Source organism: Anomaloglossus baeobatrachus, chromosome 1 (genome assembly GCF_048569485.1).
Source record: "Anomaloglossus baeobatrachus isolate aAnoBae1 chromosome 1, aAnoBae1.hap1, whole genome shotgun sequence".
Taxonomy (NCBI): Eukaryota; Metazoa; Chordata; class Amphibia; order Anura; family Aromobatidae; genus Anomaloglossus; species Anomaloglossus baeobatrachus.
Genome location: NC_134353.1, coordinates 800,845,452 through 800,869,076, shown reverse-complemented (window position 1 = coordinate 800,869,076; position 23,625 = coordinate 800,845,452). Strand labels below are relative to the sequence as shown.

At 49.5% G+C, this 23,625-nt stretch overlaps 1 protein-coding gene across 1 annotated transcript in view; it reads left to right on the top strand.

Moving 5' to 3' along the window:
• Window positions 1-23,625, top strand: part of WDR36 (WD repeat domain 36) — a 150,817-nt gene that overhangs the window by 18,676 nt on the left and 108,516 nt on the right. Inside the window, exon 5 of the mRNA XM_075325018.1 lies at window positions 13,697-13,829. Within this exon, the coding sequence (XP_075181133.1) occupies window positions 13,697-13,829 (133 nt within the window). The remainder of the gene's footprint in view (window positions 1-13,696; window positions 13,830-23,625) is intronic.

Genomic DNA, 23,625 nt, shown 5'->3' with positions numbered 1-23,625 from the left:
CAGCTGTCCGCTTTACCTTGGCTGGTGATCCAATTTGGGGGGGACCCCACGTTTTTTGTTTTTTAATTATTTAATTTTAAATAACAGCGTGGGGTGCCCTCTGTTTTGGATTACCAGCCAAGGTGAAGCTGCCAGCTGTGGTCTGCAGGCTGCAGCCGTCTGCTTTACCCTAGCTGGCTACAAAAGATAAGGGGGACCTCACGTCGTTTTTTTTTTATTAATTCTTTATTTATTGGCTAAATACAAGGCTAAGCACCCCTTAGTGCCACATGAAAGGCACTAAAGGTGGCTTTACACACTGCAACATCGCAAACGACATCGCTGTAACGTCACCGGTTTTGTGACGTTACAGCGACCTCCCCAGCGACATTGCAGTGTGTGAAACACATCAGCGACCTGGCCTCTGCTGTGAAGTTGTGATCGCTAGAAATCGTTCAGGACCATTCTTTGTTCCTTTTTGTTTCCCGCTGTGCAGCAAAGTCTCAGTGTGTAAAGGGGACTTTACAGCGACCACGCGGCTCTGTCTGTGTAGCGTCATGATTAGCGGTCACCTGTGAAGGATTCACCGGTGACCGCTAATCCCCCGAGTGACTGAAGTTTCCCCCCCTCTCTCATACTCAACGATCCCCGATCCCCGGCTCTGCACGGCATTCACACTGCTCCAGCGGCTTTTCCTTTTTTGAAAAAGCCGGCCGCTCATTAAACAATCTCGTATTCCCAGCTTTTCCCCGCCCACAGGCGCCTATGATTGGTTGCAGTGAGACACGCCCCCACGCTGAGTGACAGGTGTCTCACTGCACCCAGTCACAGCAGCCGGTGGGCGTGTCTATACTGTGCAGTAAAATAAATAAATAATTAAAAAATCCGGCGTGAGGTCCCCCCTATTTTAATACCAGCCAGATAAAGCCATAAGGCTGAAGGCTGGTATTCTCAGGATGGGTAGCCCCACGTTATGGGGAGTCCCCCAGCCTAACAATATCAGCCAGCGCCGCTCAGAATTGCCGCATACATTAGATGCGACAGTTCTGGGACTGTACCCGGCTATTCCCGATTTGCCCTGTTGCGTTGGCAAATCGGGGTAATAAGGACTTATTGGCAGCCCATAGCTGCCAATAAGTCCTAGATTAATCATGTCAGGCGTCTGACCGAGATTCCTTCCATGATTAATCTGTAAATTACAGTTAAAAAACACACACATCCGAAAAATCCTTTATTAGAAATAAAAAACACTAACAAATTCCCTCATTACCAATTTATTACCCACAACAAAGCCCTCCTTGTCCGGCGTAATCCACGTTCCTCCAGCGTCGCATCCAGCTCTGCTGCATGCAAGTGACAGGAGCTGCATAATACACCGCCGCTCCGGTCACCTCCACGCAGCTAATGAAGACAGCCGCGCGATCGGCTGAGCTGTCACTGAGGTTACCTGGATGCTACCGATTCATAAAGACTATCATTTTGCACATCATTAGGCCCTGTGCCCACGCTGCTTATTCTGATGCAGATTTTGACACTGATTTTAAGAAAGCTGCAGCAAAATCTGCATGTCCATTGTTATGCCAGTAAAGTATATGAGAATTGAGAAGTGCCTGTGCCCACGTTGAGTATTTTTCCCTTGTGTATTTGTTGAAGATTTCTTTTTTTCGGCAACAAATCTGCACCAAATACGCAAGAGAAGAATAAGCAACGTGGCCACAGCCCTTATGAATTCTAATACACTTTGCTGGCTTCACAATGGACATGCAGATTTAGCTGCAGATTTCTCAAAATATATGTCACAACTACACAGCATGGGCACTGGGCCTTATAGGGACCGCTATAGTAAAAGCTGCTTGAGACATCTCTGAAATATGATCTGAGTGCACTTGGCTGCCATCAGGGCATTACAACTGTGATTTTGATATCGTGCCCGGTGAAGAGTGGTGGCCTGGCTGTACCCAGAATAATTACTAAGCATTATTAAGCTCCAGCAGGGCCAACATTTTCTCCTAGTCCTAGCCACAGCTGCAGCAGAGGTGCTTGTCAGTGTCACTTGAGGAACTACATATGACTACTGTGCATGCAAAGCCCTTCTAGGGCATTGCATGCAAATTAGCCATGTGACCAGAAACAAGGGAGTGTAGCAGAGTAGGGAGGCCGCATGTCATCCAGCAGCTCAGTGTGATGATGTCATCACTCTGCATCTCATCACAGTGCTGCGGGCAACGCAGAGGTGGCGAGGATGTGCCATCTGGTGGGGATAGGTAAGCACCCAGCTTCTTAGTATTTAGAAGCCAGGAGCTCATAACGCTGCACTCAGCACATACTGATGAGACAGCGCACAAGAGGAGAGTGCACGGGGGAGGGGGGAGACAGTTACCAGGGCGGTGGGCACCATACATCATAAAGAGCTGGGGACACCGTCAAGCAAACAAGGCTGACAGTGTCCCCAACAGCGAGTTGGCCTCAGTTTTTACAGGACCCTGGCACTTGCCCAAGTGCACCGGTGCGGTGACGCCAGCTCTGCCCAACACTATGTGAACACACATATTTCTCCCCATTTATGTATAAAATTTGACAAATAATAATTTACTCACCTTTCCTCATTTCCCTGCTGCTCCATTTTCTGCAGCGTGTGTCCTGAAGCTCAGTACAGAGGGTGCGATATAGGGACATCATGCACACAGTGCTGACTCTCAGAGCTCACATAAACAGGGTGAAAGATGGAGCAGGGAGCTTATGATTCCTTCTTGTTTTCAACTGTATGTGCATCCACAATGTTGATGCCATTGAAAGAGTGATGCTGTGAGGGACGGGTGGCTATTACCAGTGCGGAAATGAAAGCCACCTCACAGACCTGCATCATGCTAGTAGTGACATAGGCATGCTGTGATGTATGACAGCATGGCCAAAATACCATGTAGCCCAAGGAAAAAATAGTGGTCGAGATTTTTCACAAAAATCTGCAGTAACTATATTTTATTGTAGATGATGATGATTATTATTATTATCGCACTATATCTTGCTTGCTGCTACACAGTGTAGATATGTGAATCCTCACATCACATGCAGCAGACACAGTTGTCGACAGTCAGAATGAATGGTCATGTGACCACTCGTATGCAAGCTGCACACTCCACATTCTGAGCCCAATGTGTCAATTCATATAGTGACACATAGAGGGATAAGCCTGGAGAATCTGTGTGTGTGTATATATATATATATATATATATATATATATATATATATATATATATATATATATATATATATATATATATATATATATATATATATATATATATATATATATATATATATATATATATATAAATAAATACACATGTACCATACATACATGGCGTATATATCTACTATAGACTCACATTAGATGCTATATATAGTCTGCCTTACACAGTATTCATTTATCTATAAGGGGTGAGGAACATGTAACAACTCTTTCTGTTACCATTGTTGATGGGATGTGATTGCTGTGTCACAGATGAGAGAAGCTGGATCTCTGCTCTGTCACATGCTGAGAGGTCAGGTGCTGGGCAGAATACTGACAGCCATTGAATGTGCAGAGGGAGGGCAGGGGGCGTTCCTGTACACTGAGGCCGGGCAGGGGGCGTTCCTGTACACTGAGGCCGGGCAGGGGGCGTTCCTGTACACTGAGGCCGGGTAGGGGGCGTTCCTGTACACTGAGGCCGGGCAGGGGGCGTTCCTGGACACTGAGGCCGGGCAGGGGGCGTTCCTGGACACTGAGGCCGGGCAGGGGGCGTTCCTGGACACTGAGGCCGGGCAGGGGGCGTTCCTGGACACTGAGGCCGGGCAGGGGGCGTTCCTGGACACTGAGGCCGGGCAGGGGGCGTTCCTGGACACTGAGGCCGGGCAGGGGGCGTTCCTGGACACTGAGGCTGGGCGGTGACAGCTCTGACTGAGGTTTGGCAACCAAGAATACAGGAAATTGTCATGTTTGTTGGAGCTAAATGTAAACAAGAGCTGCAGGGAATAAAGTGTGAATTCAAGAGAAACAAAAGTTAGAAAACAGAAAATAACAATGTAGGGGTGATTTATATGACAATACAGCACAGATTAGCTTACAATTTTTTTTGGAGTGTATGTCGGATAACTCCTTTAACAGAAGACAATGATTTCATGCACCAGCCCTTTTTTAAAACAATTTTTAGTCTGCTCTTATATCTGTTATGCTTATTCAATGATATCCGCAGCGTTGTTCTTATTGTCTCTTGAGCTAACAAGATCACTAAAATTATGGAAGATGGCTGAAATTCACGGAGAATGGGATTTTTGAGATTTTTTTTTTTTTTGGTCCCTGTAACAAATAACAGGCTATGAAAAAGTCATTGTAAAATTAAAAACGTCAGCTCAAAACAGAAAAAATAAGTCGTCACACAGCCCCAGATCCTGAAAAATTAGACCGCTACAGGTCACAGAAAATTGCGACAAACGCTATTTTCTTTGTCGCTCCTAATTGGGAGACCCAGACAATTGGGTGTATAGCTACTGCCTCCGGAGGCCACACAAAGCATTACACTTAAAAGTGTAAGGCCCCTCCCCTTCTGCCTATACACCCCCCGTGGGATCACGGGTTCCTCAGTTTTCAAGCTTTGTGCGAAGGAGGCTGACATCCACGCATAGCTCCACTGTTTAGTCAGCAGCAGCTGCTGACTATGTCGGATGGAAGAAAAGAGGGCCCATACTAGGGCCCCCAGCATGCTCCCTTCTCACCCCACTCTTTGTCGGCGGTGTTTGTTAAGGTTGAGGTACCCATTGCGGGTACGGAGGCTGGAGCCCACATGCTGCCTTCCTTCCCCATCCCCCTTAGGGCTCTGGGTGAAGTGGGATTTTACCGGTCTCCAGGCACTGAGGCCGAGCTCCATCCACAGCCCCTGGGATCTGCTGGACATGGAGCTGAGTATCGTCAGGGACATGGCCCTGCTACATTAAGGTACTCTGTGTCCCCGTGCAAATCGCGCACACACACACCAGCATTGCTGGGTGTGTTAGTGCGCCCGGGACAACAGCGCTGCGCGCGTGTGCCACACTATCTTCAGCTAGCTGAAGGAGTTAATGGTTTGGAAACGGTCGCGCCGGCCGCTGCTGTCAGTTTTAACTGCGGCGCGGCTGGGACTTGTGGTTCGCCGGGGACTTCCGCGCTCGCCGTGCATATTTGACGGCCGCGCTTACTACTACAGTCCCCGGCTTTTTCCGGCCTAGTTCGTTTCGTTCCCGCCCCCAGGCCTGCCAGTCAGAGTGGGGGCGGGACGCTGTGCAGAACGTCAGCGCCGAGGGCTGGAGTTTACTTTACATACTCCAGCCCTCACACTGAACACAGTGAGACGCTGGTTTCCCGCTCTTCGTCTGAGGCACGCCCGCGGTCCGCCCCTCTTCACTGAACGCCGGCAGCCATTCCTGACGTGCTGTTTGAGCTGGAGAAGGGGAGACAAGTTATGGGAGACCCAGGCACGGGATTCTAGCGACCACACACCCGCTTTCAGCGGGCGGTAAGCGGCACCTCTGGTGCCTACCCCACTTGTTCTGCAGTGTTCATTTGTATTTTTATGCTATACATTGCACTGTACTGGCGCTGGTAATTCTTCACTATATACCCTCTTGGATTGCTCTGAGACAACAGCATGTCGTCCGCAAAAACCAAGGGTGCCAAGGCACAGGCTTTCTATGCTGCCTGTACCGCATGTGGGGCTACTCTACCGGCAGGTTCCACTGACCCCCATTGTGTGCAGTGCTCAGCCCCTGTGGCACTTGTTCGGCCGGGGCCTCTGCTAGAGGTGACCCAGGGAGAACCACCTGTGAATACTGTCCAGGTGATGGGGACAGAGTTTGCAGCTTTGCTGATAGATTATCTGTGACTATGACTAAAATCCTAGAAACTTTGCAGTCTAGACCAGTAACTCAGACCATGGGCACGGTTGAATCACTGTCCCCTGGTCCCCCTCAGTTGGAACAGCTCCGGGCTCCGGAGGTGTCCCATGCATTCCAGGGTGACGGCTCTGACACGGACGACAGTCCCAGACAGCCTAAGAGAGCTCGCTATGAGTGGCCCCCTACATCATATCACTGGTCAGGCTCTCAGCAGGAGGATTCTCTGTGTGATGAGCCGGAAATAGCTGATCAGGATTCTGATCCCGAGACCGCTCGCAATCTAGATACTCCTGATGGTGACGCCATAGTGAACAATCTTATCGCGTCCATCAATAAAATGTTGGATATTTCTCCCCCAGCTCCTCAAGTGGAGGAGTCAGCTTCACAGGAGAAATTCCATTTCAGATTTCCCAAGCGGAAATTAAGTACTTTTCTGGACCATTCTGTCTTTAGAGAGTCAGTCCAGAAACACCACGCTTATCCAGATAAGCGTTTCTCCAAACGGCTTAAGGATACACGTTATCCCTTTCCTCCTGACGTGGTCAAGAGCTGGACCCAGTGTCCCAAGGTGGATCCCCCTATCTCCAGGCTTGCGGCTAGATCCATCGTTGCAGTGGAGGATGGGGCTGCACTTAAAGATGCCACTGACAGACAGATGGAGCTCTGGTTGAAATCCATCTATGAGGCTATCGGCGCGTCGTTTGCTCCTGCATTCGCAGCCGTATGGGCACTCCAAGCTATTTCAGCTGGTCTTGCACAGATTGACACGGTCACACGTACATCTGTTCCGCAGGTGGCATCCTTAACCTCTCAAATGTCTGCATTTGCGTCTTACGCGATTAATGCTGTCCTGGACTCTACGAGCCGTACGGCAGTGGCATCTGCTAACTCCGTGGTTTTACGCAGAGCCTTGTGGTTAAGGGAATGGAAAGCAGATTCTGCTTCCAAAAAAAAAAAAAAAAAAAAATGTTTAACCAGTTGGCCATTTTCTGGTGACCGGCTGTTTGGTGAGCGCTTGGATGAAATCATTAAACAGTCCAAGGGTAAGGATTCATCCTTACCTCAGCCCAGACAAAACAAACCCCAACAGAGGAGGGGACAGTCGGGGTTTCGGTCCTTTCGAGGTTCGGGCAGGTCCCAATTCTCCTCGTCCAAAAGGACTCAAAAGGATCAGAGGAGTTCAGATTCTTGGCGGGCTCAGTCACGCCCAAAAAAGACAGCCGGAAGACCCGCTACCAAGGCGGCTTCCTCATGACTTCCGGCCTCCTCCCTCCGCATCCTCGGTCGGTGGCAGGCTCTCCCGCTTTGGCGACATTTGGCTGCCACAGGTCCAAGACCGTTGGGTGCGAGACATTCTGTCTCACGGGTACAGGATAGAGTTCAGTTCTCGTCCTCCACCTCGATTCTTCAGAACGTCTCCGCCCCCCGACCGAGCCGATGCTCTCCTGCAGGCGGTGTGCACTCTAAAGGCGGAAGGAGTGGTGATCCCTGTTCCTCTTCAAGAGCAAGGTCACGGTTTTTACTCCAATTTGTTTGTGGTACCAAAAAAGGACGGGTAATACTTCTCAACAACCACGTGAGAACCAGACGGTTCCGGATGGAATCCCTCCGATCCGTCATCGCCGCAATGTCTCAAGGAGATTTCCTAGCATCGATAGACATCAAGGATGCTTATCTCCACGTACCGATTGCTCCAGAGCATCAGCGTTTTCTACGCTTCGTTATAGGAGACGAACACCTTCAGTTCGTAGCCCTGACTTTTGGTCTGGCGACAGCCCCACGGTTCTTCACCAAAGTCATGGCAGCTGTAGTTGCAGTCCTACACTCTCAGGGACACTCCGTGATCCCTTACTTAGACGATCTGCTGGTCGAGGCGCCTTCTCAAGAGGCATGCCAACACAGCCTGAACGTGGCGCTGGAGACCCTCCAGGGTTTCGGGGGGATCATCAACTTTTCCAAGTCGAATCTAACCCCGACCCAGTCGATAACATATCTTGGCATGGAGTTTCATACTCTCTCAGCGGTAGTGAAGCTTCCGCTTGTCAAATAGCGTTCATTGCAGACAGGGGTGCAATCTCTCCTTCAAGGTCAGTCACACCCCTTGAGACGCCTCATGCACTTCCTAGGGAAGATGGTGGCCGCAATAGAGGCAGTCCCTTTCGCGCAGTTTCATCTGCGTCCACTACAATGGGACATTCTCCGCCAATGGGACGGGAGGTCGAGGTCCCTCGACAGCAACGTCTCTCTCTCTCAGGCGGCCAAGGATTCTCTTCGATGGTGGCTGCTTCCCACCTCATTGTCGAAAGGGAAATCCTTCCTACCCCCCTCCTGGGCGGTAGTGACGACAGATGCGAATCTGTCAGGGTGGGGAGCAGTCTTTCTCCACCACAGGGCTCAAGGTACGTGGACTCAGCAAGAGTCCACTCTTCAGATCAACGTTCTGGAGATCAGAGCAGTGTATCTTGCTCTACAAGCCTTCCAGCAGTGGCTGGAAGGCAAGCAGATCCGTATTCAGTCGGACAACTCCACAGCGGTGGCATACATCAACCACCAAGGAGGAATTCGCAGTCGGCAAGCCTTCCAGGAAGTCCGGCGGATTCTGACGTGGGTGGAAGACACGGCTTCCACCATATCCGCAGTTCACATCCCAGGCGTGGATAACTGGGAAGCAGACTTCCTCAGTCGCCAGGGTATGGACGCAGGGGAATGGTCTCTTCACCCGGACGTGTTTCAAGAGATCTGTCGCCGCTGGGGGATGCCGGACGTCCACCTAATGGCGTCTCGGCACAACAACAAGGTCCCAGTTTTCATGGCACGGTCTCACGATCACCGAGCTCTGGCGGCAGACGCCTTAGTTCAAGATTGGTCGCAGTTCCGGCTTCCTTATGTGTTTCCACCTCTGGCTCTGTTGCCCAGAGTGCTACGCAAGATCAGGTCCGACTGCCGCCGCGCCATCCTCGTCGCACCAGACTGGCCAAGGAGGTCGTGGTACCCGGATCTGTGGCACCTCGCGGTAGGCCAACCGTGGGCACTACCAGACCGACCAGACTTGCTGTCTCAAGGGCCATTTTTCCATCAGAATTCTGCGGCCCTGAACCTGACTGTGTGGCCATTGAGTCCTGGATCCTAGCGGGTTCAGGATTGTCTCAAGAGGTCATTGCCACCATGAGACAGGCCAGAAAACCTACCTCCACCAAGATATACCACAGGACGTGGAAAATATTCTTGTCTTGGTGCTCTGCTCAGGGAGTCTCTCCCTGGCCATTTAGTTTGCCTACTTTTCTTTCCTTCCTGCAATCCGGGTTGGAAAAAGGTTTGTCGCTCAGCTCCCTCAAGGGGCAAGTCTCAGCGCTATCTGTATTTTTCAGAAGCGCCTAGCACGACTTCCTCAGGTACGCACGTTCCTGCAAGGGGTCTGTCATATCGTCCCTCCTTACAAGCGGCCGTTAGAGCCCTGGGATCGGAACAGGGTTCTAATTGTTCTTCAGAAGCCGCCTTTCGAGCCTATGAGGGATGTTTCCCTTTCTCGCCTTTCACAGAAAGTGGCCTTTCTAGTAGCGGTCACGTCTCTCCGGAGAGTGTCCGAGCTAGCAGCGCTGTCATGCAAATCTCCCTTCCTGGTGATTCACCAGGACAAGGTGGTTTTGCGCCCGATTCCGGAGTTTCTCCCTAAGGTGGTATCCCCGTTTCATCTTAATCAGGATATCTCCTTGCCTTCCTTGTGCCCTCATCCAGTTCATCAATGTGAAAAGGATTTGCATTGTTGGATCTCGTGAGAGCGCTCAGGATCTACATTTCCCGCACGGCGCCCCTGCGCCGCTCGGATGCACTCTTTGTCCTTGTCGCTGGTCAGCGCAAAGGGTCGCAAGCTTCCAAATCCACCCTAGCTCGGTGGATCAAGGAACCAATTCTTGAAGCCTACCGTTCTGCTGGGCTTCCGGTTCCCTCAGGGCTGAAGGCCCATTCTACCAGAGCCGTGGGTGCGTCCTGGGCATTACGACACCAGGCTACGGCTCAGCAGGTGTGCCAGGCGACTACCTGGTCGAGTCTGCACACTTTTACCAAACACTATCAAGTGCATACCTACGCTTCGGCGGACGCCAGCCTAGGTAGACAAGTCCTTCAGGCGGCGACGGCCCACCTGTAGGGTAGGGCTGTTTTTACGGTCCTATCACGAGGGGTTATTATACCCACCCAGGGACTGCTTTTGGACGTCCCAATTGTCTGGGTCTCCCAATTAGGAGCGACAAAGAAGAAGGGAATTTTGTTTACTTACCGTAAATTCCTTTTCTTCTAGCTCCAATTGGGAGACCCAGCACCCGCCCTGTTTGCTTAGGGATTTTTGTTTGTTCGGGTACACATGTTGTTCATGTTGACTGGTTTCGGTTCTCCGATGTTCCTTCGGATTGAATTTGTTCTTAAACCGGTTATTGGCTTTCCTCCTTCTTGCTTTGGCACTAAAACTGAGGAACCCGTGATCCCACGGGGGGTGTATAGGCAGAAGGGGAGGGGCCTTACACTTTTAAGTGTAATGCTTTGTGTGGCCTCCGGAGGCAGTAGCTATACACCCAATTGTCTGGGTCTCCCAATTGGAGCTAGAAGAAAAGGAATTTACGGTAAGTAAACAAAATTCCCTTCTTTTTTTATTTTTTTTGGCAATTTTTTGAAATTTCTTTTACCCACCACTTAGATAAATGTGAAACTACATGTTTGGTATCTACAAACTCGGACTGACCTGAGGAATCATAATGTAAGGTCAATTTTACCATATTGTGAAGATTGAACTAAAAAAAAACAAAATGTGCAATTACTTCCCACCCCTGCATTCCAATACAATATGTGGCAGAATGAATAGTCCATTCAAAAGTACAACTCTTCCCGCAAAGAAATAAGCCCTTATTTGGCTATATTGATGGAAAAATAAAGTTATCGCTCTTGAAAGAAGGGGGTTAAAAACTAAAATGGAAAATTACCAGGTTGGGAAGGAGTCAACTAGTAGCTGCTATTTTTTTTTTTTTTTTTTGCTGCTGTGTAAATGTCAGAGCACAACACTAAGGCGGGCTTTGCACGTTGCGACATCGCAAGCCGATGCTGCGATGTCGCACGCGATAGTCCCCGCCCCCGTCACAAGTACAATATCTTGTGAAAGCTGGCGTAGCGAAAATTATCGCTACGCCAGCTTCACATGCACTCACCTGCCCTGCGACCGTCGCTCTGGCCGGCGACCCGCCTCCATCCTAAGGGGGCGGGTCATGCGGCGTCATAGCGACTTCACACGGCAGGCGGCCAATAGCGGCGGAGGGGCGGAGATGAGCAGCATGTAAACATCTCGCCCACCTCCTTCCTTCCGTATAGCCGCCGGCAGCAGGTAAGGAGATGTTCCTCGCTCCTGCGGCTTCACACACAGCGATGTGTGCTGCCGCAGGAACGAGGCACTGCATCGTACCTGTCGCGGCACCGGCATTATGGAAATGTCGGTGAATGCAACGATGATATGATAACGACGTTTTTGTGCTCGTTCATCGTATCATCTAGCATTTACACAGTACGATGTCGAAAGTGACGCCGGATGTGTGTCACTTTCGATTTGACCCCACTGACATCGCACGTGCGATGTCGCAACGTGCAAAGCCGCCCTAAGGCTATGTGCGCACGTTGCGTATTTGCATGCAGTTACGCTGCGATCTGCACCGCAGCGTAACTGCATGCGTCCTGCGTCCCCTGCATAATCTATGAAGATTATGCAGGAGACGTGCGAATGTGGCGTATTAGAGCGCAGCACTTCGGCTGCTGCCCGAAGCGCGCGTTCTAAGAAGTGACATGTCACTTCTTTCCTGCGCTCTGCATGCAGCCCCCGCTCAGTCTATGGGAGGGGCTGCACTCAGAGCGCATGAAATCAGCTTTTTTTTCTCATTACGGACTCTTTCGGCAGCGATTTGAAGTGCACGTGTGCTGTTCAAATCGCTGCAGAAATTTCTGCAGGGACAAACGCTACGTGCGCACATAGCCTTACTGACTACAAAGCCTACCCCAATCTCCTATATTGTGGGTGTGTCGGAAATCAACTGGGCACTCACGCAGCTTACAGCTGTAAATGGAACCCAGCGTAAACGTTTGTACCAAAGTTTTTGGGTTATAATTTCCCTTTGTCACCTCTACTTGCTCCGATCGAAGCAGAGCTGTTGTATCATTGCAGTACTTAGATCCCTGGTCCCTTATCTGATCAAATCACCAGGCCTATGGCTGATCCTTTATTGTGATAGTCTGCTAAATCGTGTTTATAATATAATACCATCATGCGTTATCTGTGTGCTGTAGCCTCAATGGTACAACTGCTCTGCTCAGATCTCTGAAGACCAGTGAGCAGCGCAGCACCAACTTACGGAATCAATGCTACCAACTGTCCTTGTAACATTGTTCACATGTCAATATCACATTGCAGTCACCAACAAAATGGTGTTGCACTGTGATCCTAAACTTCATACTCCTTTTATACTTTTGCAAGTTCCCCCAAGAATAATGGAGGAGTGACATGACACATGGAGCAGATCCTGCCCACATTTACTTCAGTTGTCATTTAAGCTAGCACTACATTATGTTTAGTAGCTGTTCCCCCTAGTCTGAGTTGAAAATATAAAAAATATTTTAATAATTTTGTATATATTTATATTGTATTGTATATTTGTATATATTTTCTATTAAAATATTTATTAATTTACATTTTTTCAATTGCTGAGGAACAATTTTTGACACATTGCCGTTAAGATAATTTTAATTGCAATTAAACACTCTGCAACTATTTGCAATTCATATGATAACTTAATAATATTTTAGAGTAAATGCAACTTGCCACTAGAAATTTGTAACAGCAAACATTGTAAAACCCCAATCTTTTTTTTGTTTGTCTCAACGTTTAGCCGCTGTTTTCTATGAGCAGGTGTGGATTAGCGCCACTGTCTCTGTTTAGTGATGGTAAACCTGTCAGAGCCTTGACATCGTGTTTTGCACCAATAACCCCTTTCTTTTCTTGCCACTTTTCAATAGCAATGACAGACGTGTTTAGTGCCACAGAACTGACTAGAATCACACATTTTAAAGGGAATCTGTCATGTAAAAAAAAAAACCTACTAATAATCTGCAGGTTAAATAGCGTTACAAAGCTAAGCAACCTCATGGCTACAGGGAGAAAATGTTCTTTATTCCACCTGGCAGCTTCTGGCTTTTAGTTAGTCATAGAAGTGCGGCTACAGTTATCCTGCAGAACACAGTGAGCAGTAGCTGTATCCACACACAGTTGTCTATAGCCGGCTTTGCACTTAGGCACTATAGAGCCTGCTTTCAGTCCTTGCCAGGGTATGGTTAGAGCCACCACTTACTATATCCTGAGCAATGAAAGTAACTGAATCTTCATGACTGAAAGCCCGGGGCTTCGGGAGGAATAAACATTAATTTCCTCCGAGTAGCTGGGCTTTCAATGGGACGGCTGACAGCTATAGAACACTATTAACCTGCAGATTTACCACACATCTACAGGTTCATATCGTTTGGGGTTTGTTTTTTTTTAATTTGTTTTATTGCATGACCGGTTGTCTTTAATTACCTCCAATTCTGTTGTGTCCTGTGAGCAATCATTCTTTACCATAATTTCACAAAATGTATCACTTTACCAGAACACACGTATTCTGTAACATAACATTTGGATTATGTTCTATTTCAGGTCCGTCATATCAGCCAATGCAAAAGAAATATATGCATATGCATATTTGAAATTGTGATGTTAAAATAATTTTTTTCATTTCTTATTCCCCAGAGGAATATTTACAGTTGAATTTTGACAAAAGCAGTTTTGCTATTTCCGCCATAATGCATCCAAGCACATACTTGAATAAAATTCTCCTAGGAAGCCAGCAGGGCTCTCTTCAGTTGTGGAACGTGAAATCCAAGTAAGCAGTTTTAGTAATTACATTCACGCCTCATTGTTTTATCTTAATGATTGCATTTAAAGTTTGGGTTTTTTTTTTGTTTTACACATTCTAAGGTTGGTTCACCAAATTATCACATATATTGCTGAAAGTATCTGTAGGCATCTTTGTATAATAAACTCAAGACAAAATCTGAGAACATTCTTGTCCTTGTTCAGAATGTTTTCTTTATCGTTCCTTTGGGAGACCCAGACCATGGGTGTTTTAGCTTCTGCCTCCGGAGGACAACAAAGTACTACACTAAAAAGTGTAGCTCCTCCCTCTGAGCTTATACACCCTCTGGTGAGCAGACCCAGCCAGTTTATCGCTTTGTGTTCAGGAGGCATACATCCACACATGCATTCTCATATGATTTTTTTCCTTTTGGAATGAGTTTGAAGAACTGCGGGTCCACGTCTGGACCCCCGGCATGTCCCTTCTCACCCCACTGTGTCGGCGGTGTTGTAAGGTTGATTTCCTAGGCTGGAACCTTGCATGCCGTGCTCCTTCACCATCCCTCCTGGGCTCTGGCTTGAAGTGGGAGCCAGCACGGTCTCCATGCCTGGCAGGAGACCGGTCTCCATCCGCAGCCCTTCAGGACCCTGCTGGACCGGAGCACTCATCCCCAGGGACATGGCCCTGCGTCTCAGCAGCTAAGTACCTGAGGCGTTTATATTTGGGGGTCCCTGTGCTGTATTGTTTGGGGAGAGTGTGTTTGCTGTATTTACTAACATTTCCGGCGGGTTCTCTAGCTATCGCACGAGAACCGCGCCGATGGTGCCTGCGCGTCGGCCTCGCCTTCGCCGGAGGCCTAGTTTCGTTTCACTGCCCTCACATGTCACTCATGCAGAGGGACAGCGCGGCTCCTCCCGGCGGCCGTTCTGCACAAGGGAGGGACACTCCCCACTGCTGTGCGTGTCTCCTCCCCTGTAGGTCTCTATGGCCCTCCAGATCCCGCTCTTCATGCAAGTCCCGCCCCCTCTCTTCGCTCCGGCGGCCATTTTCTCAGCGTTCACTCAGCGCTGGTCTCTGCATCCCTGCTGAGGTGCTGTGTTTGGGGGTCCGGGCTTCGGGATCTGGAGGGCACACAACACCGCTCTGCACAGCACAGCGGTCTGGTAAGCCACAACCAGTTCTGGTTGTGGACCTCTGTGTATACTCTCTGGGGTTCATTCTCTGGCAGAGCCCCCACTTCAGCAGCATGTCTCACACGAGGAGCAAGGCTCCAAAGCTTTACTCTGTATGCGCTGCATGTAAGCTCCTGCTGCCTGAACCGAGCACCTATCCACATTGTGATGCCTGCTCTACCTTGGCGGTGCCACAGCCTGGAGTCTCACCCCCAGTGGTCTCTCAGGCTGCTCCTGCTCCTGTGGCTGAACCCCCGGCTTGGGTAGAATCCTTTTCTAGGTCTATCTCCCAGTCTTTTGCTGAGTCCATGGGACTTCTGTCCAGGACTCTACTGAATCTGCATCAGCCCCCCTCACAGGGTGCCTCTGCTGCTAGGTCTCTCTCAGGACCGGAGCTCACAGAGGATTCATCATCAGGTCCCAGACCCCGTCCTCCTGAGAAGAGACGTAGGGTTCCCTCTCCCTCCTCCTCAAGAGCAGACTCGCAGGATGAGGAGGATGCCTTTACAGGGGGTTCGGAGGCTAACTCCATGTACCCCATTGATCTGTCCGAAAGTGACTCAGATTTTAGTGTCTTGATTGCTTCCATTAACTCTGTACTGGATCTCAATCCGCCAGTATCAGAGGAGCAACCCTCTCTGGCAGAAAAGCACCAGTTTACCTCGCCTAAGAGAGTAAAGAGTGTGTTCTTTAAGCACTCCAGTTTTCAGGCCGCTGTGTCCAAGCCCAGGGACTGTCCTGACAAACGCTTCCCGAAGCGTGGTTCTGATGACCGTTTTCCCTTTCCACCTGAGGTGGTCAAGGAGTGGGCTCAGTCCCCAAAGGTAGACCCCCCGGTGTCTAGGCTCTCAGCCCGGACCGTTGTGTCGGTGGCTGATGGCACCTCCCTTAAGGATTCCACTGACCGCCAGATTGACCTTCTGGCCAAATCCGTATATGAAGCGGTGGGGGCCTCCTTTTCCCCGACTTTTGCAGCAGTGTGGGCTCTCAAAGCCATCTCTGCTTCTCTGGAGGAGATGCATTCCCTCACCAGGGAATCTATCCCCGAAATGGTTGCCTTGACTTCCCAAGCTTCAGCTTTTTCATCCTATGCCATGTCTGCCATGCTGGAGGCTTCTCACCGCTCTGCGGTGGCTTCGGCTAATTCCCTCGCTATCCGCAGGATCTTGTGGCTTCGAGAGTGGAAGGCAGATGCTTCTTCAAAGAAGTACCTTGCTGGGCTCCCTTTTGCTGGGTCCCGGCTGTTCGGAGAACAGCTGGATGAAATTATTAAGGAAGCTACTGGCGGGAAGAGTACTTCCATGCCACAAACCAAAGCCAGGAAACCTGCCCAGGGTAGGAATCAGTCGAGGTTTCGCTCCTTTCGTTCCTCCAACTGGTCGTCCTCTAAGTCCTCGGCCTCGTCCACTAACTCAGCCAAGGACCAGAAATCCAACTGGCGCCCAAAAGCGCGTCCACAGAAGACCGCAGGAGGTGCTGCCACTAAGGCAGCCTCCTCGTGACTATCTGCCCGCCCCAGCAACGTCCTTAGTCGGTGGCAGGCTCTCCCACTTTGGCGACGCTTGGTTTCAACACGTCTCCGATCAGTGGGTGAGAGATATCATCTCCCACGGCTACAGGATAGAATTCTCTTCCAGTCTGCCAAACAGATTTTTTTCTCTCAACCCCCCCCCCTGCTCCAAGGCCGCCGCCTTCTCACAGGCCGTGGCATCCTTGCAGGCCAATGGAGTAATTGTACCAGTTCCCGCCCGGGAACGGTTCAGAGGTTTCTACTCAAATCTCTTCCTAGTCCCCAAAAAGGACGGTACATTCCGACCCATCCTGGATCTCAAGCTTCTCAACAAGCATGTTCAGGTGCGGCACTTTCGCATGGAGTCTCTGCGATCAGTCATTGCCTCAATGACCCAAGGGGATTTCCTAGTGTCCATCGACATCAGAGATGCCTATCTGCATGTGCCAATTGCAGTTTCACACCAGCGTTGGCTACGTTTTGCAATCGGAGAAGATCATTTCCAATTTGTGGCTCTCCCCTTCGGGTTGGCCACAGCCCCTCGGGTATTCACCAAGGTCATGGCAGCAGTGATTGCGGTTCTGCACCTACAGGGGTTGGCAGTGATTCCTTACCTGGACGACCTTCTAGTCAAGGCTTCATCCACCGCAGACTGTCAGCGGAGTGTCTCGCTCACTCTAGCCACTCTAGCCCAATTCGGGTGGCTGGTCAATCTGCCCAAATCCACTCTGACTCCGACCCAGAGTCTCACGTACCTAGGGATGCAGTTCGAGACTTTGCCGACACTTGTGAAGTTGCCCTTAGTCAAACAGCAGTCCCTCCAACTGGCAGTGCGCTCTCTGCTGAGGCCCCGCCGTTCTTCCCTCAGGCGTCTGATGCAGGTGCTGGGTCAAATGGTGGCGTCAATAGAAGCTGTCCCATTTGCCCAGTTCCATCTGCGCCCCCTGCAGCTGTACATTCTCCGCTGTTGGGACAAGTGGCCTTCCTCCTTACACAGGTTAGTGGCTCTGTCACCACAGACCAGGAGCTCTCTTCAGTGGTGGCTTCGGCCCCTCTCTCTGTCCCAGGGGCGCTCCTTCCTGGCCCCGTCCTGGGTGATCCTCACCACGGATGCCAGTCTATCCGGCTGGGGAGCAGTATGTCTCCACCACGGAGCGCAGGGCACTTGGACTCCGTCCGAGTCAGCCCTTTCAATCAATGTGCTGGAAACCCGAGCTGTGCTTCTAGCTCTCCTAGCTTTTCACCACCTGTTGGCGGGCAGGCACATTCGAGTCCAGTCAGACAACGCGACAGCGGTTGCTTACATCAATCACCAAGGAGGGACACGCAGCCGCCTGGCAATGTTGGAGGTACAACGCATCCTTCAATGGGTGGAGGACTTGGGGGTCCACCATATCCGCAGTCCACATCCCAGGCGTGGAAAACTGGGAGGCAGATTATCTCAGCCGTCAAACCGTGGACGGTGGCGAGTGGTCCCTGCACCCGGCAGTGTTTCAGTCAATCTGCCGCAAATGGGGCACTCCGAACGTGGACCTAATGGCATCCCGTCACAACAACAGTTTCTGTTTACGTGGCTCGCTCCCACGATCCTCAGGCATTCGCCGTGGACGCTCTGGTTCAAGACTGGTCCCAGTTTCGTCTGTCCTACGTGTTTTCCCCCTCTAGCGCTCTTCCCCAGAGTCATGCGCAAGATCAGAATGGAGGGCCGTCGAGTCATCCTCATTGCACCGGACTGGCCCAGGCGAGCTTGGTATCCAGACCTGCTCCATCTGTCCGTAGAGATGCCGTGGCATCTCCCGGACCGTCCAGACCTTCTCTCGCAAGGTCCGTTTTTCCGTCTGAATTCTGCGGCTCTCAAATTGACGGCGTGGCTCTTGAGTCCTGGATTTTGACGGCTTCTGGTATTCCTCCTGAAGTCCTCTCCACTATGACTCGGGCCCGTAAGTCTTCCTCCGCTAAGATCTATCACAGGACTTGGAGAATTTTCATGTCCTGGTGTCGCTCTACCGACCATCCTCCTTGGCCTTTCTCCTTGCCGACCCTTCTGTCTTTTCTACAGTCCGGTCTGCAGCTAGGGCTGTCCCTCAACTCTCTCAAGGGACAAGTCTCAGCTCTGTCAGTCCTGTTCCAGCGACGTCTCGCTCGGCTGGCTCAGGTCCGCACCTTCATGCAGGGCGCGTCTCACATCATTCCGCCCTACCGGCGGCCCTTTTAATTTGGTTCTCACGGTTTTGCAGAAACCCCCCTTTGAGCCTCTTAGGGAGATTTCCTTGTATCGTCTTTCACAGAAAGTGGCCTTTCTGGTGGCCATAACTTCCCTCAGGAGAGTCTCTGATTTGGCTGCGCTCTCTTCGGAGTCACCTTTTTTGGTTTTCCATCAAGACAAGGTGGTTCTCCGTCCGACTCCGGACTTTCTTCCTAAGGTGGTCTCTCCTTTCCACCTTAACCAGGACATTACCCTACCTTCCTTTTTGTCCGGCTCCTGTTCATCGCTTTGAAAAAGCGCTGCATACTCTGGATCTGGTGCGTGCTCTCCGCATCTATGTGTCTCGCACCGCTGCACTTAGGCGGTGCGCTTCTCTTTTTGTGCTGACCACAGGTCGGCGCAAGGGCCTCTCTGCTTCTAAGCCGACCTTAGCCCGTTGGATTAGATCGACCATTTCGGACGCCTACCAGAGTACTCAGGTGCCTCCCCCGCCGGGGATCAAGGCACATTCGACCAGAGCTGTCGGTGCCTCTTGGGCTTTTTTTTTTTTCTTCAACTTTTTATTTTGAGAAGATTTTTTAACATATTTTACAACCAAAAATTAAGACAAATACACAGGTATCAGAAATAATTCTCAGGCATGCAGTCAAATACAATGCAATAGGGGCATATCGGAAGAAAAATGGAAAGTGAACAGTTTGTTATCTCATATTAGAGTAAGAGAAGATAGAGGTCAGAGCCCAACCTGGAGGTCTCAATAGCAAATTCTCAGATGCCGTTAATATATAGTGCAAAAACATCCAATACAATAGAGACCTTCACTACCCTATATCTGGTATGAATTCGCAAAAGTGTCCCACAAAGACCAAGTTGTTATAAACCCATCCATTGTGTTATGAAGCTGGGCCGTTAATCTCTCCATATTTCTGACATCTGCTATTCGAGCATACAGATCTGAGACAGACGGAGGCGCCGCTCTTTTCCAGAACAATGACACCAAGCACTTGGCAGCTGTGAGGATATGAAGCAGCAATTTTATCTCTGGCTTACTTAGAAACGATGGGAGGGCATTCAACAGGTAGACCACCGGATCCCTGCTTATGTTTTTACCGACCAATCTGCCTATCATGGTTTCCACCTCCCCCCAGAAATCTTCTATGGCTGGGCATGTCCAAAATATATGATATAAGGATGCCCCGCTGAGCCCACATCTCCATCAGACATCTGGGCAAGCACGGTTAAACTTATGCAGTAGCTCCGGGGTATGGTACCATGTCATAAGGACTTTAACTTGGTTTTCCTTATAGAGAGTACTAATTGAGGACCTGAATGTCCTCGCCCATATGACCGACCAGAGAGCCTCCGACAGCGGTCTCCCCACCCAGCCCTCCCATCTCCTCATATATGTGTGCTTCACTGTGGCCGAGGGATTCCCCGCCACCAGTATTGCATAAATGGGTGAGATTAGTCCCCTGGTCGAGGACCGGCCTGAGCAGAGAGTCTCAAATGCCGAGGGGCGGCCTACCTTCCTCTGTCCCATAACATCTGCATAGAAGTGTGATATCTGCTGATACGAGAAATATTGGTGGAAAGGTAGCTTATATTGTTGTCGCAAGTCCGAAAATGGCTTGAGTTTTAATGTGGTTGGATTAACTATATCCCGAAAGCAATAGAGACCTGCCTCTGCCCACCGCCCGACCACTTCTGGGTTCATACCTGAAGTTAGATGTGGGGTGAACAGGAAGGGGGTCAACAGGGAAGACTGTGATGCCAACTGGAACTTCATCCTACACTGTCGCCACAAGTCTCTTGTGAATGCCATTGGGCCCAGGAGATCTCTAGAGGGGCTTTCGACAGGTCGGCCCCAGATTAGAGAGCTTGGATGAAAAGGAGCCATCCAAAGCTTCTCTATTTCTGTCCATTTATTGAAGGCTGGTAAAGTCGTCCAGGAGGCCAGGCAACGTAGGTGTGAAGCATAGTAATAGAGTGTAATATTCGGGCAGGACAAGCCTCCCTTAGTGCGTGGTGCACATAGGACCGAATCTGGGATTCGATGTCGTCCCGAGTGCCAAATAAAACGCAAGAGCGATGATTGAACCTTTTTTAGCACTCCTAGGGGTACTCGTACTGGGAGAGTTTCAAACAAGTACAGGAATTTAGGAACGATTGACATTTTAATTGTGGCAATTTTAGCTAGAAAAGAGATCTGCAAGGAAGACCATTTCTTTAGACTATTTTCAACTTCTCGTATCAAGGGTGGGAAATTTGCCTGATATATTGTCTTGTAATTAGAAGTTATCTTGACTCCGAGATATCGCAGAGAGTCTGTGCGCCAAGAGTACTTAAAATTTTGTTTAAGGGACTGTAATTTAGCGTCCGGAATGTTGAGAGGTAAGGCCTCAGTTTTGTCCGAATTAAGTTTATATCCCGAAAGCCTAGCGTATTGGGCTATTACCTTGTGGAGATTTGGTAGGGAGATCACAGGGTTGGTCAGAGACAGCAGAACATCATCCGCAAATAAGGCTATTTTGAAGGATTTCTCTCGTACTTTGATCCCCATAATATCTGGGTTATGTCTGATATGCGCCGCCAATGGCTCAATGCTAAGAACGTAAAGCAGGGGGGACAACGGGCATCCCTGCCTAGTTCCGTTTCTGATAGGGAGGGGCCCCGAATGCGCATTGGGGAGGCGGATTGTTGCCGCAGGAGAAGAATACAATCCCCTGAGCGCCGAAACAAATGGCCCCGACAGTCCGAAATGGTCCAAAACAGAGACCATGAAGGACCAGTCCAGCCTGTCGAAAGCCTTCTCCGCATCTAGCCCCACAAGCAGTGCTTCAATTCCCCCCTTATTCACCACGTCCACCAAATTCAAAATCCTTCGAGTGTTGTCTCCTGCCTGGCGATAACGGACAAAACCTACCTGATCCTTATGGATCAGATGTGGGAGCCAATTGTTTAGACGGTCAGCCAGTAGTTTAGTGAATATCTTAAGATCCGAGTTTAGAAGGCTAATAGGACGGTAACTCGCACACTCCAAAGGATCTTTTCCTGTTTTAGGAATAACAGTTATGTATGAGTGTAGGAATGTGTTTGGCATGGCGTCACCCTCCATGAAAAGGTTAAAATGGTGTGTTAGATGGGTGGACAGCTCCCCCTCAAAGGTCTTATAATATAGATAGGTAAACCCGTCAGGACCCGGGGCTTTGTGGCCTGGTAAGTCCTTAATGATTTGATGAATTTCCTCTGGCTCCACCCTCCGATTAAGGTCCTCCAATGCCTCCTGAGACAGTTTTGGGAGGTGACAGTCAGTCAAATAGTCATTTAATATTTTTGTTCTATTCGGATGCGTCATTGGTAACCGCGGGGGGATAGAATACAGCGACGTATAGTATGTGTGGAAAAGTTGAGCTATTTTCGTGGGGTCATAGTGAGGGGTGCCTGCAGTATCTTTTATTGCGCATGGGGCACTAGTTATCGCTTGGTCTCTAAGCTTTCTAGCTAGCATCGTATGGGGCTTATTACCGTATTCATAGTATTTCTGGCGGGAGTAACGCAGGAGTCTTTTCTATGTTTCCATGTGAGATCTCTTTTAGTTTAGTTCTCAAGTCTATCACTTTTTTCAGGCGAGTTTTAGTGGGGTGGGTTTGAAGCTGATTCTCTGCTGTGCGGAGGTCCCTTTCGCACTGACGGTACTGCTGTTGTGAATCTTTTTTGAGTTTAGAAGACAGGGCTATGCATTCCCCTCTAACTACTGCTTTGTGGGCCTCCCATATTAATGGGAAAGATGGGAGGGACTGAGAATTCTCTGTAAAGTAGTTCTGTATTACTCTACGAAGAGATTCTCGAGATGTGATGTTAGTGAGTAAGGATTCGTTCAGTCTCCAGTGGGTGCGTATCAGGAGAGGGGTTGTCAGATTAAGAGATATCAACACAGGAGCGTGGTCCGACCAAGTGATACTGCCAATTTGTGCATGTTGGAGTGCTCTAAGTGTAAGGATATTGCCCAAAAAGTAATCTATTCGGCTATGCGATTTATGGGGATGTGAGAAGAAGGTATATTGTCTCGCAGTCGGGTTATCTATTCTCCAAAGATCAAATAATTGATGTTTGCGGATCAATTTGCGGAACCCAGTGGATAGATGTGGTGATCTATGTGAGCCTGCTGAATGTGAAGGTGCAAGCATTCTATCAGCCTTGTCTGAGAATACCGTATTAAAGTCTCCTCCTATGATGTGGATGGTCCCTCGGGAGGCGTGACAACGTTGAAGAAATAAATCTAAGCTGGTTAGAGTTTGGTGCTTACACAAAATTAGTGGTATTCCATTTTAGAGTACCTTGGACGATCAAAAAACGACCTGAGGGATCTGCTTCCCACTTACTCACTTGGAGTGGGCAAGTGCGAGAGATCAGTATTGCCACCTCTGCCTTCTTCTTTGTGGTTGTGGCTGAGAAGGATTGGGGAAACCAGTGGCGGGCAAAGTTAAAGGAACTTTTCTCTGAAGTGCGTCTCCTGCAGAAACACCACCTCCGCCTTTGATTTTCGCATCTCTTGGAGGACCAGCCTCCTCTTTACATCAGAATTCAGCCCCTTAACATTAAGGCTCATTAACCTAGCCATCCCAAAATCTCAGCATACTCTAATGTAAAGGCTAGTGCCCGGTACCTCGACTTGGTGTGTGTACGAACTGCACTCCATGAACCCCTCTGCATTTGGTGAGACGCATACCTGTAAGTAGAAGATAGACATAGAAAAACAGAAAAAAACATAACTATATTCGACAGAAAAAATAGAAACTTTTCAGTTATGAGATAGGTGTATGGTAAACGACACCACTCGTCCACTATCCCAGTATCAGAGCCGACTTGCATTCACTCTAAATAGAAACTGATACACTAAGTACAACCTGCACTGTAAACCAACGTGCGACTATA